At 43.4% G+C, this 15,000-nt stretch overlaps 1 protein-coding gene across 1 annotated transcript in view; it reads right to left on the reverse strand.

Annotated features, from left to right (window-relative positions):
- Positions 1–11,384, reverse strand: part of LOC105480060 (supervillin-like) — a 43,093-nt gene extending 31,709 nt beyond the window's left edge. Inside the window, 2 exon segments of the mRNA XM_071070282.1 lie at positions 2,455–2,581; positions 11,008–11,384. Of these exon segments, the coding sequence (XP_070926383.1) occupies positions 2,455–2,581; positions 11,008–11,255 (375 nt within the window). The 5' untranslated portion in view covers positions 11,256–11,384.
- Between the last annotated feature and the right edge of the window lie 3,616 nt (positions 11,385–15,000).

Consider the following 15,000-nt stretch of genomic DNA (forward strand, 5'->3'; position numbering starts at 1 on the left):
ACCAATCCATTGACAGAGACAAAACAGTTATAGATTTTTCATGGCATCCTTTAGTATATTTTTAAATGTGACTCTGGAAAATTTCAAAATCACCTATGTGGCACACATTATATATTTTTATAGGACAGTGCTGACTTCCATGCTGCATGTATTTTCATAGGAACAATGGAAGGAACTTCTAGAGTCCCATTTCTTTCCTGCCTCTTCTACATTTCCACAGACTGCACACTCACGGCAGCAGGCTCTCAGCATATAAAAGGAACGCAGGAACTGTGAAGGGCATGATGAAGGGCGTAACTGTAACACCGGCTCCTTTCTGCCCTTGGTGCTAAAGATGGAAGGTTCCGGCACCTGCTCTCCTGGGTACCTCTCCATCAGCAAGGCTAGAGCTACTCCGTGCAGCAAGCGCCCCTGTTCAGGCCCCACGTGTCATGACTGTCTGTCCTTCTCCAAGGCAGCATTCAGACACCCCACAAGCAGTGGGCATGTCAAGCCTCTTCAGCTATTGGGGGACTCCCTTAAGACAGACCAGGTTTAAGGCGCCTCACCCACCGCATTTGAGCACAGCCAGGGGGTGACTGAAAACAGTGCCAGCCCTCGGGAAGGAATGAGAAACACCTGACCTCAACAGAACCTGAGATTGCCCAATGTGGGCTACAAGGGCCTAAGACAGATTGGCTTATTTTAACTTCAAAGAGCTTATTGCCTCCAGCCAAAGGGAAGCAGGCCACTGAGGAAGAGTGGGAGAGTTCACCGCTGCTGCAGGAACAGCAGCCTCCACGTGCCCAGAGGCGGCATTTCCCATTCTAGCCTCATCCTGCTTGGAAGCCCCGGGGCTTCAGGTCACTGGGTTTTCTACCCCAAGGGCAACTGCAGCCAACTGGCCTCTCTTGCCTTCTAAAAACCTTAGCCAGCCTCAGGCGGTTCGGATCTCATCCTCCACTCAAAGCCTTCTGGCTTCCACACCTAAGGTGATCCTCCGTTCTTCTACGTTCTTCTACGGGGGTAACGCACCTATTTCACTATTCACCGGGAACCTCTCCTGCTTTGTGCTTTTTGGCTTCATTTAAATTTCCACCGGCTCTCTGGGACTCCCAGTTCCTGATGGGCCGGGGAGTCTCTGCACCTTCCAAAATGATGGACAAGGGGCCAGGCGCTGCTTGGTGCCAGGACATAGTAGTTGGCAGGTTTGCTAATGAGGAATGTGTTAAAGTTGTTTTTGGAGCAATGATTTCAAGATTCTTTTAAATAAAGTTTGTGGGTAGCGGGGATACACTATTTGACAGATGGATTTTCTTTCACTTCAGGATCTCATTTTTGAAACCTGAATTTGACACGGTGTATGAAAAATATGTGCATGTTGGTATACTTTCTAAACATCTAGTTATATTTGAGAATTTACAAAAGGCCGAGGGTTAAATTCTTTAGTTATATTATCTTTAACACCACATATGTCTCAAAGAAGAGAATTCAAATTGCCATTCCAGTGTAACCTAAGAAGACACAGAAGTATCGGATGAAATAGTGTCAGAGCTCCTGACTCACCCTTCTATGGGCACATCTCATATTTATGTAAGTTTCTTAATGCATGAAAGTCACACTCATCATCTCTCCCTTCCACAGATGCTTAACTCATTTTAGAGCTAGAAGGGGCCTGGGGATCATCTAGTTGAAAGCATTCTTTTTCTTTTCTGCTTGAAGACTTCTGATCCTAGAAAGTGACCAGGGAGTGCGTCACTGGTGCATCATTTCGCCTCCAGCCAGAAGGTGCATTTGCAATTGCAGGGCCAGCCAGCAAATCAGTCACCATCAGGTTTGAAAGTGTGCACTACCTGGTCAAAAGTTGGTCATCATCACATCTGTAATTTAACAATCCATCAATACTTTCGCATATGAAATGCTTGCTAGTATTGATCACCATGCATTACCTAATTTTGTTTCAACTTGTAACATATATTACTGTACATTATCAATAAAAGGCATAGTCACTCATGAAACACACTTAAATGATGAACTAAATACTCATAAACCACAATTAAGTCCTTACTTTTTATACTTAGGTTTAAAATATCTACGTAGGAAAATCAAGTCCATATTTTATATGCAACTTAAAGATGTTCAATTTTTTTTCATTATAAAGGCTTTAATAACATTCTAAAGCCAGACTTCATTTAAGAAGGTTTTTAAACTGAAGAAAAAGTACACACTTTAAAATTCAGTCACTTGTTTCTGACACAGTGTGCGTGTATTGCTGATCCCAGTTCTAAAACATCTCCAGGCACAGCCTTTCACCCAATTTTAGCTGCTCTGTGACAGGCTCTCAACGTGTACCCTAAGGGCAAAAAGGCACGAATGCTTCACAGAGAAGGAATTAGGTGGCACATGCTTGTCTCTTTGATGCACTTCCAAGAGTGGTGTTCGTCTGAAGGCTTTTCCTAACACGAGGAACGTTACCTTCTTGATGAGGGACTGCCCTGCTTCCTGAGTGTGCAGGCTGCTGGCCGGAGCCTTGCCGCCCTCCTGCCTCCTGCTGAGTCTGTTTCTCCCATCTTCCTCTCCGCTTTTCTTCAACAGCGCCAATCTAGGAGGAGAACATGCCAGCCACAAAGAGTTCAGCACCAAACTCTTCCTTGTGATGGAACCATAATCTAGGTAAGTGAGAATGCTTTGGCCAAGACACGACCACAGCCACCTCATTTTAACATTTTGAATTTCATTTATTCTGAAAATAGCATGTCTGGAAAAATAATAAAGTCCCTTTTCTAAGATGGCCCCGAAGATTTTACAGTTGATTGAAACACAGAGCCGAAATGTGACTTGCTAGATAAAAGATGCACCGTCATCCCAGCCAAGGAACGTTTTCCCTTGCCCTTGGGCTGAGATCAAGAGAACCGTCCTCAGAGAAAAAATGTCTTCTAGTGACGCCTTCTGTTCACTTGGTGAAATAACATGAAAGGACTAAAGCTGTATCTTAGTTCCTACTTGCAGAAAATAATGCAGACGTGGGCTTAAAAACCTAAAGCTATGAGGCACTTACAGTCTCTTAATATCATCCCTTTCAATTAGAGGTAAAATTTGATGTGTTTATGACTGCTTCTCCTCAGGTATTCTAAGCCCTGTTCTTTTCCTACAAATGAATTTGGTCTTTCTAATCAGTCTTCTTTAAACAGAAACTATTTTCTACCAACCCATTTTTAAAAAATTATCACTTCAACTTTCCTCACAGGAAAGGCATATACAAAAAAAGAATCTAATTAACTGAGGTTGTTACCTAACTCGCTTTAGTTCAACAATGGCATGGCTAGGAATTTGCTTGAATATTGGAATCTTGAGAGGTTATTTTTCACAAACATGAGGCTGTTTCAGCTAACTGTATTGCCATGAATGAAGAAATCTTAGGCACTTGCACTGGACAAACAAACATGGGAAAGATAAAAGGTAAAAAAAAGATGATGATCATTAAACTCATTTGAGCTGCTGTTCAAACAATTTAAAGAGTAGGGAAAAAACCAAATAACTAGATCCCTTCCCCTCTGTGCTGGACCTGATGGGCCAGGTCTTCTCAATATCACTAATGCATAATCCATAAATGTTGTATTTTTTATTTTTATAAATTTGTTTTAGAGATGGGGTCTTACTTTGTCACCAAGGCTGGAGTGCAGTGGCATAATCATGGCTCAGCGCAGCCTCGAATTCCTGGGCTCACGTGACTCTCCCATCTTGGCCTCCATAGTGGCTAGGATGACAGGTGTGCATCACTATGCCTGGTTAATTTTTAAAACTTCCATTTGGTAGAGACAGGGTCTTGCTCTGTTGCCTAGGCTGGTTTCGAACTCCTGGCCTCAAGCGATCCACCCGCCTCAGCCTTCCAAACTGCTGGGATTACAGGCGTGAGACACCACGTCTAGACAACAGTGTATTTTAAAGCAGCACATCAGCTCTTGTCCCAATTTGGCCACTAACTCCCTTTGAGTACCTCGGCTCTCCCTCCCGTATCTGCCACATCAGGAACTGGACCAGATGATCTCTAAGGGTCTTTCTTCCAAGCTTCCCGATTCCCATTAAATATTTGTTTTGGAGGTGGGATGAGATATATCCTATGACAAATGTTTTGTTAAGTTAAAAAGAAAACAAATTTTTTGTATTTAAGAATCCAGTGACGTCTACATATGTGTACACAATTACATCTATACTTGTCTATTCACTCAGTCAAATAATGGGAAGTAAGCTGTGAAGAAAGGAATTCCCCAAAGGAGGCAGGAGTTTTGAACTCTGGACCTGCCCCCTTCCTCAATCTCTTCCTTCTCCTCCCTTCCTTTCTGTTTTCCTCTTTCTCCTAAGTGGCAGCAGATACGATCTCACATGCCCGTTCTCTAGAACTGCGGTAAGGCTGCCTTACCAATCTCATGCAGATCCCTTTGGTCAAGGTCTCATTTAGTCCTAACTCCTATAATTCTCAAAGGTTGAACAACACCCTGCACGCTACAAGAGCTAGTTCGTGGGCTTGGACACAAAGTCCAAATTCCTTCAAGAGTTTTAATCCGCATCATTTCATACTATATAATGACTATGATTCATCTTTTCTCCAATTATTTTGAATGAGTCAGTTTTATTCTAATAAAATAATCTCACAAAATGAAATCATTAAAAGAAATTGGTATTTGCATGCTGTGCTTGAGCTTTCAAAGCATCAATAAACGAGACTTTCAAAAAGTAAGCATGCCAGCACTTTAATACTCAAATGAGAAGGAAGAAGTCCTTCCAGTTCATCATCTCGTGGAGCCAGGCACTCATCTCACTGATATTCTCCTTGCAAACTGGCCCCAGAACCAGCTTCCCTCACTTCACCTTCGACTCAGGCCAGCAGCTACTCCTCTTGACCATCCACCTTGTTAATCAGGTTGGATCCAAATGATGAATTTAAAAACAATCAAATTCATCTTCCTGAGTTTATTAGAAGTCATGAGCTCTGGTCTTTGAAGACCTTCTGAAAAAGAAGCTCTCAAAAGTCTAGGGCAAGGACACCAGCACCTGTGTCATAGGACGGTTTCCCTGGTGGTTGCTTTGTGGCATCTAAAACTGACTTGGAAAAACACAAGCTGTGGCATCTGAGATCACCGCCTCATCCACTTTATACTCTGTGATCTGCACGGTGACCCGAGACACAGGGAACTGTTACCCCATTCCCACGGACGAGGAACATGGGAACATCCGGGTCAAGAATTCCATTGGCTGAGGTCACACTGGATGTTAGTGGGCAGAGAGACGTGACTGCAACCCTTGCCTGCCTGTGCTTGTTTCACTGCGGTAGAACATTAGCTGACCAGACACATTTTTGTCACACCGTTTTAGGAATGGCATAGGATTCTTACAAGGTTTTTCCTTTCTTATAAGGTTTCTTATAAGGTTTCTCCCACCATGGGAAGGTCTCCAAAGAATTTCTCCATTCCAAAACCCTAAAGTTTTGCTTCTACATGTGCTGGCAGAGTTACCTTTAGGGTCTTCCGAAGACTATAGAGTAACCAGAATAACCTGGAAGAAACTGTGCTTCCATGGAGCCCCCATGACACCTGGAGCCAGCCCTCGCCTCCAGCCTATGGAGCACACGATGAATAACTCGTAAATAACACGCACTAAAACTTGAGTGGGTTCTTCCTGTCCCTTTTGATTTCCTCATTGGTGTCCACCATGCTGAGGAGGGAGGGAGATCTTCCCAAATGTGTTCCTTCCTCCTGTGAGCTCACAGCCCTCCGGCTCACCGCAGACTTCCAGGCTCTGAGAGGGTCGAGGAGCCGACGTCTGGGTCTACACAGGACATAAATTCCTGCTGGTGCAATTCAAACAACTGTCAGCGCTTCTGACAACTGCCAAGCTGAAGTGCTGTTTGCAGGACTGTGATGCCGGGAGCCTGGGCAGCGGCTTGGCCTGGGGCTGTGTAAATCCAGGGAGTGGAACAACACTGGCCCGCTCACCCAACGCCTGGTCCAGGGCCACCATGACAGGTGCCTGCCAGGCCACCCAGGGAAACGGTGCCTCTTCTTCCATACCTTACACTATTCCAGCAGGGAATGCTGGCCTGAGAGCCCTGCTTGGTGAGAACAAGGACTTCAGACTCAGAGCAGTCAGGGCTGGGTCAAACAGGAGACACGACAACCATGTGCCCCTAATATTAAATAAAGTGTGTTTTTTCTCTCTCTTTTTTAGAATTCTCCCTTCATTTTAGAGAATTATAGGCACCCCATAGATCTCAGATAAGGCTGAACAGCATACATAAATACTTATATTAGATCTTGGTCTTGGCTGGTTCACAAGTTGGAGACACGAACGAACTAAAGTGTCTTTTAAGTGGGAGACAATCAAACATCAGAAAAGGAGGGCTGGGTGTGGTGGCTCACACCTGTAATCCCAGCACCTTGGGAGGCTGAGGTGGGAAGATCGCTTGAGGCCAGGAGGTGGAGACCAGCCCGGGCCACAGAGCAAAACCCTGTCTTTACAAAAAAATGAAAATAAGAAATCAGCTGAGTGTGGTGGTGCACACCTGTAGTCCCAGCTACTTGGGAGGCTGAAGCAGGAGGACCATTTGAGTCCCAGGAGACTGAGGCTGCAGTGAGCTATGATCACACCACTGCACTCCAGTCTGGGTAACAGAACAAGATTCTGCCTAGAAAAAGAAGAGAAAAAAGAAAAGAAAGAGAGCAAAGGGGAACTGCATCTCTATTTTTATTCCTACATAAATCTGGGGCCCTGTAGTGGCTGAAATCTCCCAGCTACAAGGTAAGAACCGGGAGTTTGGAGACAGGGAGACAGCCTCTGGCTGGATGGGATGGGGAAGGGTGGATGGTTGGGGCGGGGACCGGCAGGCAGGAAACACAGGAGCCTCCAGCCGGCCCCTCTGGAGCAGAACTCCACAGAGGCGTGAGGTGGATTCTGCGACAGTTCAGGGAGTTCCACTAAGTCCTTACACGCCGCCAATTTCCCGAAGTGAAATAAAGGCTCTTTTATTATTTTCCAATATTTTTCTTCGCCAAATAAGAAAGCCCAGATGCCACTGTTTCTGACATGGTGCAGATCAGATTTCTAAAGGCCTAACGTACTCTGTAAGCAATAGCAAAGGTTTTATCCCTAAATAACTTAAGAATTATTTAATTCACAATGTTTCTCAAAGAAGTTCCCAAACAAGAATCATTGAAACACAAATAATTTAGACAGTTATAAAACAACAATTTTACTAATCCAGTGAGAAAAGTCGAGTGCATCCTATGTTTTACGCTGGTTATGGTTCAGATTTGACATTCACAATGTCAGAAAAGATGAAAACCGCAAAATAACTTTTTGGTAGATTTCCTTGAGCAGCAAACATTTTCTAAAAAAGGAGGGTGTGGAGGGTTTCCTTTAATTTCTTAATTTCTCCACTTTTTGTCTACAAATGGGGATAATATTGCTTTCTTCTGAAGGCTCTCTTCAACATCAGAGGAGGTATCATGTGCAAAATGCGGAAGGCAGTCTGTGATGCTGGGTAGCACTGAGCACGGAGCACTCAATATCGTCAGGCCCCGGACAGGGGAGAGACTGACACAATAAGGCTGAAGCAGACAGACCTGCCCTCTTTAGTGGGCACAGCCATTGATAAAAAACGATAAAGGAAATCTGTAAATTCCAGGCTCTATTTCTTAGACTCTGAAATGTGAATGTGGATGTGTAATTTGAATAAGCGATGTTAAGAGCATGTGCACTGAGAAAATTCATGAAGAAAGAGCGTGTGTCTTTCTAACACTGCTGTCTAGCTGGAATTTCTGTCCTCTTACCGTATTCTCCTGGATAGAGTACACAGGGCTGGCTGTTCTAACATTAATCTGAGCACACTGCAGTTTTGCCGTGGACCAGGGGAGAGAGTTGGAGACATGGCTCCTAGGTCAGTTCTATTCACTACATGGCCCTGGAGGCTACTGGAGCTAAATCCCTCCTTTGGTAAAATGAGGCAGTCAGAGGTATGTAGAATAAAGTCTGGAAGTCCTATGATTTTATATACTTCTTCCTCAAGAAAGAAAAGTAAAGCCCAAATAAATGTAGGAATAGCATTCTTATTTTAAATAGTTTAAGCTTCATTATTTCATTTTCACAAAAGGGAGAGATTAAAGTCTCATTTAGGAAAAAGCTATCATAGATAAATTGTAAAAATATGTGGTTTAGGCTGGGTATGGTGGCTCACGCCTGTAATCACAGCACTTTGGGAGGCCGAGGTGGGTGGTCACCTGAGGTCAGGAGTTCCAGACCAGACTGGCCAACATGGTGAAACCCCGTCTCTACTAAAAATACAAAAATTAGCTGGGTATGGTGGCACATGCCTGTAATCCCAGCTACTTGGGAGGCTGAGGCAGGAGAATCACTTGAACCCAAGAGGCGGAGGTTGCAGTGAGCCGAGGTTGTGCCATTGCATTCCAGCCTGGGCAACAAGAGCGAAACTCCATCTCAAAAAATAAATAAATAAATAAATATAAATAAACTATGTAGTTTAGTTATTTCCAGCAAAGTACAAATAAAAGTACTGTCAAGGTAAGTGGGAAAAGATCACTGGCAATATATTTTGCATTAGTGTAATTTGTTACAAACATAGCTGCTAAATAAAGTGTCCCTTGTCCTTTCTTAAACATATTTTAACAAACTGAATAGCTGAATATCAATCAAGCGTTCCTTTCTATCATGATTCTGAACAGACTGGGCTCAGGGATCTCTTGGAGACCAGGATAAGTTATGGCTTCTGTTAGCCGGCAGGTGTGCGTGCTCACGCATTCAATTCTGAATGCACTTCCGGGCCATTCACAGAAACTTTACAGCCACCCTTGAAAGCCTCAGATGTCCACAAAGCCCAAGCTAAGAAGCTTCATCTTTCCAGCGTCTCAGTTTTAAAAATGAGAATTTTACAGTAAGATTAAAACTTTCAGAAAAACACAGATCAACTAGAATTTACCAAAAAACAGGCAAGTAAATCAGGAATTATTGCTTAGTGGGTAGACACAGGACTTCTTCATCAAAAGTCCTAAGTCCTGATGGACAGAATATTCCCAAAGATGGGAAGGCTCCTTTAAAAGCCTTTGAAAGAAGGGGGCATAATATTAGTATTTTCCACTGGGGAATACCCCAGGGATATTTTCTCATGTGTAAAGCATCAGAACTTGTGTATGAGTGACATTTATTGTTAATTTCCTTAAATGATCTCCCTTCTTCCTCACCAAACCAGTTATCAACACTTGGGTTTCTGGGATGAAACTCTCTTCGAGCCCCGTTTCCATGGAAGAGAACTTCAAGCCTCAATAGGCCCAACTGCTTCCCCGATTGAAGACATCCTTTGCCTCACTGCACTGACCCCTCTGCCCCTTCCCTCAGCCTGCCAGGTCTAACTTTTCATGAATCTTAAGTAAAGGAGAAAGTCAATCAGATTTAACCATCTTATTAACTTGTCAGTTGAAAAAGATGGCATCTATTATTTTATAAATAATGTTCAAGAAGCTTGGCTTAAAACTAGAAAGAAGGGCCAGGCATGGTGGTGCACATCTGTAATCTCTATACTTTGGAAGGCGGAGGTGAGAGGCTTGCTTGAGGCCAGAAATTCGAGAACAACCTTGGCAACATAGTGAGACTCCCATCTCCAGAAAGAGTTTTTGTTGTTGTTGTTGTTGTTGTTGTTAATTAGCCAGGCATGATGGTGCACACCTATTGTCCCAGCTACTGTGGAGGCTGAGGCAGGAGGATCACTTGAGCCCAGGAGTTCGAGGCTGCAGTGAGCTGTGATTATACCACTACACACCAGCCTGGGCAACAGAGGAACAGAGGGAGACCCTGTCTCTGAAAAAAGAAAGAAAGAAAAGAAAAGTCTTTTCTTTGTGGTTTGGTATAGTCTTAGGCAGTTTGAAATGTATCTAGAAAAATAACCATGGTCAGTGCCTAACAAAGCATGCAGACTTCTGTGTGGTGGCCGGTGTAAGGAAGGGTCGAGGCTGGCAGAACTGTGGGAAAAGGTGTTGGAAATGGTTCTCCTAATATGGAGTTGACATGACTTTTCTTCACCCAGTTTTCCTGTCACTATTCCATCATGTTTTCTTCCTACTAAAGACGTTTTCCTTTTTGTACAAATTGATGTGGTACATGAGAAATTTTGTTACACGTATGTAATGTGTAGAGACCCAGTCAGGGTATTCAGGCTGTGTCCATCACCTGAGTACAGTACATTTTTATTTAGTCACCCTATTCTGCTATCAAACCCTGAATTTATTTCCACTGTTGTATCTTTTGGTGCTTAATTCAACTGTGGTTAAAAGTTCACAAGGAAAACACACCCCCAAGGTAATTTACTTCCAATTCTCTGTATCTGTCTCATTTAAATATATTCCTCTGCACCCTACATCATTATTTTGAAAGAAATTAGGCTACTGTGTTATTTGATGCTGAAATGCAATCTTTCAAGCTATTACCTGACATACAATTTCTAAACGCAGTTCAGAAAAGTCATCCATTTTACAATCTGTAAAGGAAACAAAACTTGGATTCTAAGCCCAAAGATGTATGTCTTGTATGTACATTTATCTTCACTCCCTCTACACATACTTCACACAAAGCCACAAGTGGTTTGTGCATTCGATATGAATCCTGTGTATTTAAAAGTGGAAGAGCCAAGATCTCAGCTCCTGTCACTAGATAGTCCAAGAACTTAATATTATAAAAGACATTGGGACAGTGGAAGCAAATAAATAAAGCAGAAATCTGTTTCTGTTTGTTTTCTCATCTGAGTCTGGAACCGGCCCTGTTATCATTACCGAACCAGGCTCACGAGCAAAGGCAGTTCACTCTCAAACACCTCAGCTTCCCCAAATTACTCCAAGACAACAGCCCAGCCCTGTTAGAAGCTGAATGTGTGATTTCATCTCTTTGCCCATCACCCAGATCGTTTTCTAAAGCAAGCTGTAAGCTCCTCCCCGAGAGAATTACTTTTCGCTCACCGAATCTCATTACCTTTCTTTAATAGACATGGCTTTGCTGGGTGAGTCAAGAAGGCCCTCCCCTGTTGGCGTTTTGATCTCTCCAGCAGCAAACATCGCACATGGATTCTTGCAGAGCTTCTCCTGTGGCTGTTCCGAAGAATCCTGGGGCTTCCAGGACACCGGGGCTGCGGTTTGAGCAACAGTTTTCCCAGAAGCTGTCCCCGTCTGCTCGGAAGTGGGCTCCCCGAACTCTGCCGCTGGGAAGGAAAAGAGCAGCATCAGCACTGAACTCTTCAGGCGAACGTTCTTCCAGCGATTCGCCCCCAGCAGCGCAGCTCTGGGAGTTCAAGCCGTGGGCACACGGCGGGTGACCCAATCCACTGGGATTTATGCAAATACGCAGCACGCTACACTTCCCGGAGGGTTACCCACACGGCAAAATGCTTCGTGGCAATTGGTTTCTCTCCTGTATGCGAGACACAGGAAGTCAGCTTTAACCATTTACTCCTGAACGATTCTAATTCTCCAAAACAATACTTTTAACATTCAAATGTGCTATACTCACAAACCAAAACCCTTATTATAACTTACACTGTATTGTTTTATGCAAATCCGTAGATTATGTCTGTAGTTTAGAATATGGTTTTCAATCTAATTTTTTAAAGTATCAGTGTCCTTACAAAATCTATAGACACATCAAAGTAGATTTATTGAGCCTAAAAAGGAGATTTTAAAAAATGTATTTACTGCTTTGCTCCCATGGGTAGCTACTTCTTATTTTACACCATTCAAATATTTACTTAAAAATAAAACTGATTTGCAAAGAGTTCCTAGAGAGTGCAAGGATATACTTAGCTACAAATGCACCAAGAAACTGAGGAGCAACTGGAGGAGGAACTGCAGGCAGCTGATCTAACAGCAGGTCCATAGAACAGGGCACTGACATGGAGTCCTTTTGGGATGTCAGTAACCTAATGGGATGAACTTTTTTTTTCAGGAAGGATATCTATGTGTCCAATGCAAGCACATAAACAATTAAAAAAACAAAAAACAAAAAACTAGCCCTGTACAGTAGCTCACACCTGTGATCTGAGCACTTTGGGAGGCTGAGGCAGGAGGATTGCTTCAGCCCAGGAGTTTGAGACCAACCTGGACAACATGGTAAAACCCCATCTCTAAAAACAAATGCATAAATTAGCTGGGCATAGTGGTGTAGACTGTAGTCCCAGCTCCTCAGGAGGCTGAGGCGGGAGGATCACTTAAGCAGGGGAGGTTGGGGCTGCAGTGAACCATGATTGTGCCATTGCACTCCAGCCTGGGCAACAGAGCAAGACCTGTCACTAAAAAAATAAAAAATATAGGCCGGGCGCGGTGGCTCAAGCCTGTAATTCCAGCACTTTGGGAGGCCGAGACGGGCAGATCACGAGGTCAGGAGATCGAGACCATCCTGGCTAACACGGTGAAACCCCGTCTCTACTAAAAAATACAAAAAACTAGCCGGGCGAGGTGGCGGGCGCCTGTAGTCCCAGCTACTCGGGAGGCTGAGGCAGGAGAATGGCGTAAACCTGGGAGGCGGAGCTTGCAGTGAGCTGAGATTCGGCCACTGCACTCTAGCCCGGTCGACAGAGCAAGACTCTGTCTCAAAAAAATAATAATAATAAAAATAAAAATAAAGAATATAAATTCAAGGAAAGGAAATGGGGGCAGTAAAAAGTCTCCCCTCTGTTCTCCAACAGGACCTACAGGAGGGGCCACTAATGAGAGCCTCGTATCATTGTCAGAAGCGTACGCTCATGCTGTGTGCATGAGGTGGCCACAACCAGCCAAAGACTAGGAAGAGAACAACAGGTGGGCCAGAGCCGGGAGGGCCTTAGCATGCCCAGAGGTGCATTAAGTAGGCTGGGGCCATGAGAGTCTCCCCAGCTAAGGCTTATGACTTTTTTTTTTTTTTTTTTTTTTTGAGATGTGGTCTCATTATGTTACCCGGGCTGGTCTTAAACTCCTGGCCTCAAGTAATCCTCCTGCCTTGGCCTCCCAAGTAGCTGGGATTACTGCACCAGGGGTCATGATCTCTATTCAAGCATGTTAGTACAGCTTACCCTGAAAAGCAACCTCTTAGGGGTGATGCTCAGCTTGGCTCATTCATCCACCTTTTCTTCATCTGTAAAAAGTCACAAATTAAAAACTGGACATCATTAGAAAAGGTAAGTTTGGTCTCCAAAAAGTCTTTCAGGGCTGGCCTGGAAATCTTTGAGTACAAGAATAGGTGCACCAAAATAAGAATTGGTGGTAGTTTCCCTTTGCAGGGAGCCCATTCTTTCTGCTCAGTGAAAAGGTACTAATTTCCCTTGCAATTCAACCCAGCCAAACCAAAGCAAACTCTGTCCAGAGATTTCTACTCTAACATTTGTCTGATCAATATTTCATGAATATATTTTATGGAGGCATTTTCTTATAGTTTTAAATAGTAGCAGCAGCACAACAAGAAGAACCTGCTCCTTTGGTTTGAATTAGTTGTTTTTATACTGGTCACTGTATGATTCTCTAACTGCGCTCAGAAAGAAGGGAAACCTCATCTGAAAATTTTCAACTAGATTTTATTATATTCACAGAATGAAAACCTGCAGCAAAGGGAGACAAGATGCTCCATCATGTTATTCTCTCAAAAAGCCAAAAACCTTATTATTAAATCCAGTCTAGATGAGACAATAAAGACAAATGAAAAACAGGGAAACAGGTACTTGCCATCAATAGTTGGCATTTCTGAATGTGAAGTGCACCTAGGAAAGACATTAGCAAATAATAATACATTAGTAGGTGGGAGCAGAAGATCGAAACAAAACACCATACTGAAAGTAAAAATAAAAATGCAATTAAATTCTTCTAAGAAATAACTTGGCCAGGCACAGTGGCTCACGCCTGTAATCCCAGCACTTTGGGAGGCCGAGGCGGGCGGATCACGAGGTCAGGAGATCCAGACCATCCTGGCTAACATGGTGAAACTCCATCTGTACTAAAAATACGAAAAAAAAAAAAAATTACCTGGGCGTGGTGGCGGGCACCTGTAGTCCCAGCTACTCGGGAGGCTGAGGCAGAAGAATGGTGTGAACCCGGGAGGCAGAGCTTGCAGTGAGCCTAGATCATGCCACTGTGCTCCAGCCTGGGCTACAGAGGGGGATTCTGTCTCAAAAAAAAAAAAAAAAAAAAAAGAAAAGAAAAGAAAAGAAATAACCTCCTGGTAGCAATTCCAGTTGTGAAAACACACATACAGTTGTGAAGTGACACTGGAGCGTGTGTGCACACAATCCCAGCCAAGTACACACCCTGTGGAGAGAGACCAGGCACAAGAACAACTTATTAAACACCACTGATGACAATTTTCTAGATAAATCTTACCATTTCTATGCAATAGTATATGACACTTTAGTATAAAACTCAAATACAACAAGTAGATGGACATTTATAAAACCAATATAAAATTCCTCAGTTATTTTCACTGTAAAATCTGGTGAATATGCAATCTGGAATCTAATTGAACAAGGGGGTAAAAAACATTAAAACCATTAAATGAAGAAAAATAATGTTTCTTACTTCTTATCTGAATGCAACGTAAAATTGTGTATGTATCATAATACCACTGTAAAGGCTAACATTCTTTAAAAAGACTTTTAAGTAAGCCAAATAAATAATGCTTATAGATTAGATGGAAGAATTATGGAATCGCCAACATCCTATATAAATAGCATCAAGGCCATCAGTGTGGTAAAACTCCTGTGTCATTGCCATGTTCCTGGACCAGGAAACCGCACATACGCGTGCCTACCTATCTGATTCCTTTCGTTCTTCTGAAGTTACAGGTTGGGTTGCAAATCTCTCGGAAGTTTTTCTACTTTCACCAGGAGAAAAATAGCGTCTTGGTTTCCGGGACCCTCTCTCCCGTTCCACACTGGTGGGCAAGCCAGGTCCTTCGGTCGACCTCTCCACCCGTGATTTGCTTTTAGAATCAAAGGGCAGAGAGTATAAG

Source organism: Macaca nemestrina, chromosome 9 (assembly GCF_043159975.1).
Source record: "Macaca nemestrina isolate mMacNem1 chromosome 9, mMacNem.hap1, whole genome shotgun sequence".
Taxonomy (NCBI): domain Eukaryota; kingdom Metazoa; phylum Chordata; class Mammalia; order Primates; family Cercopithecidae; genus Macaca; species Macaca nemestrina.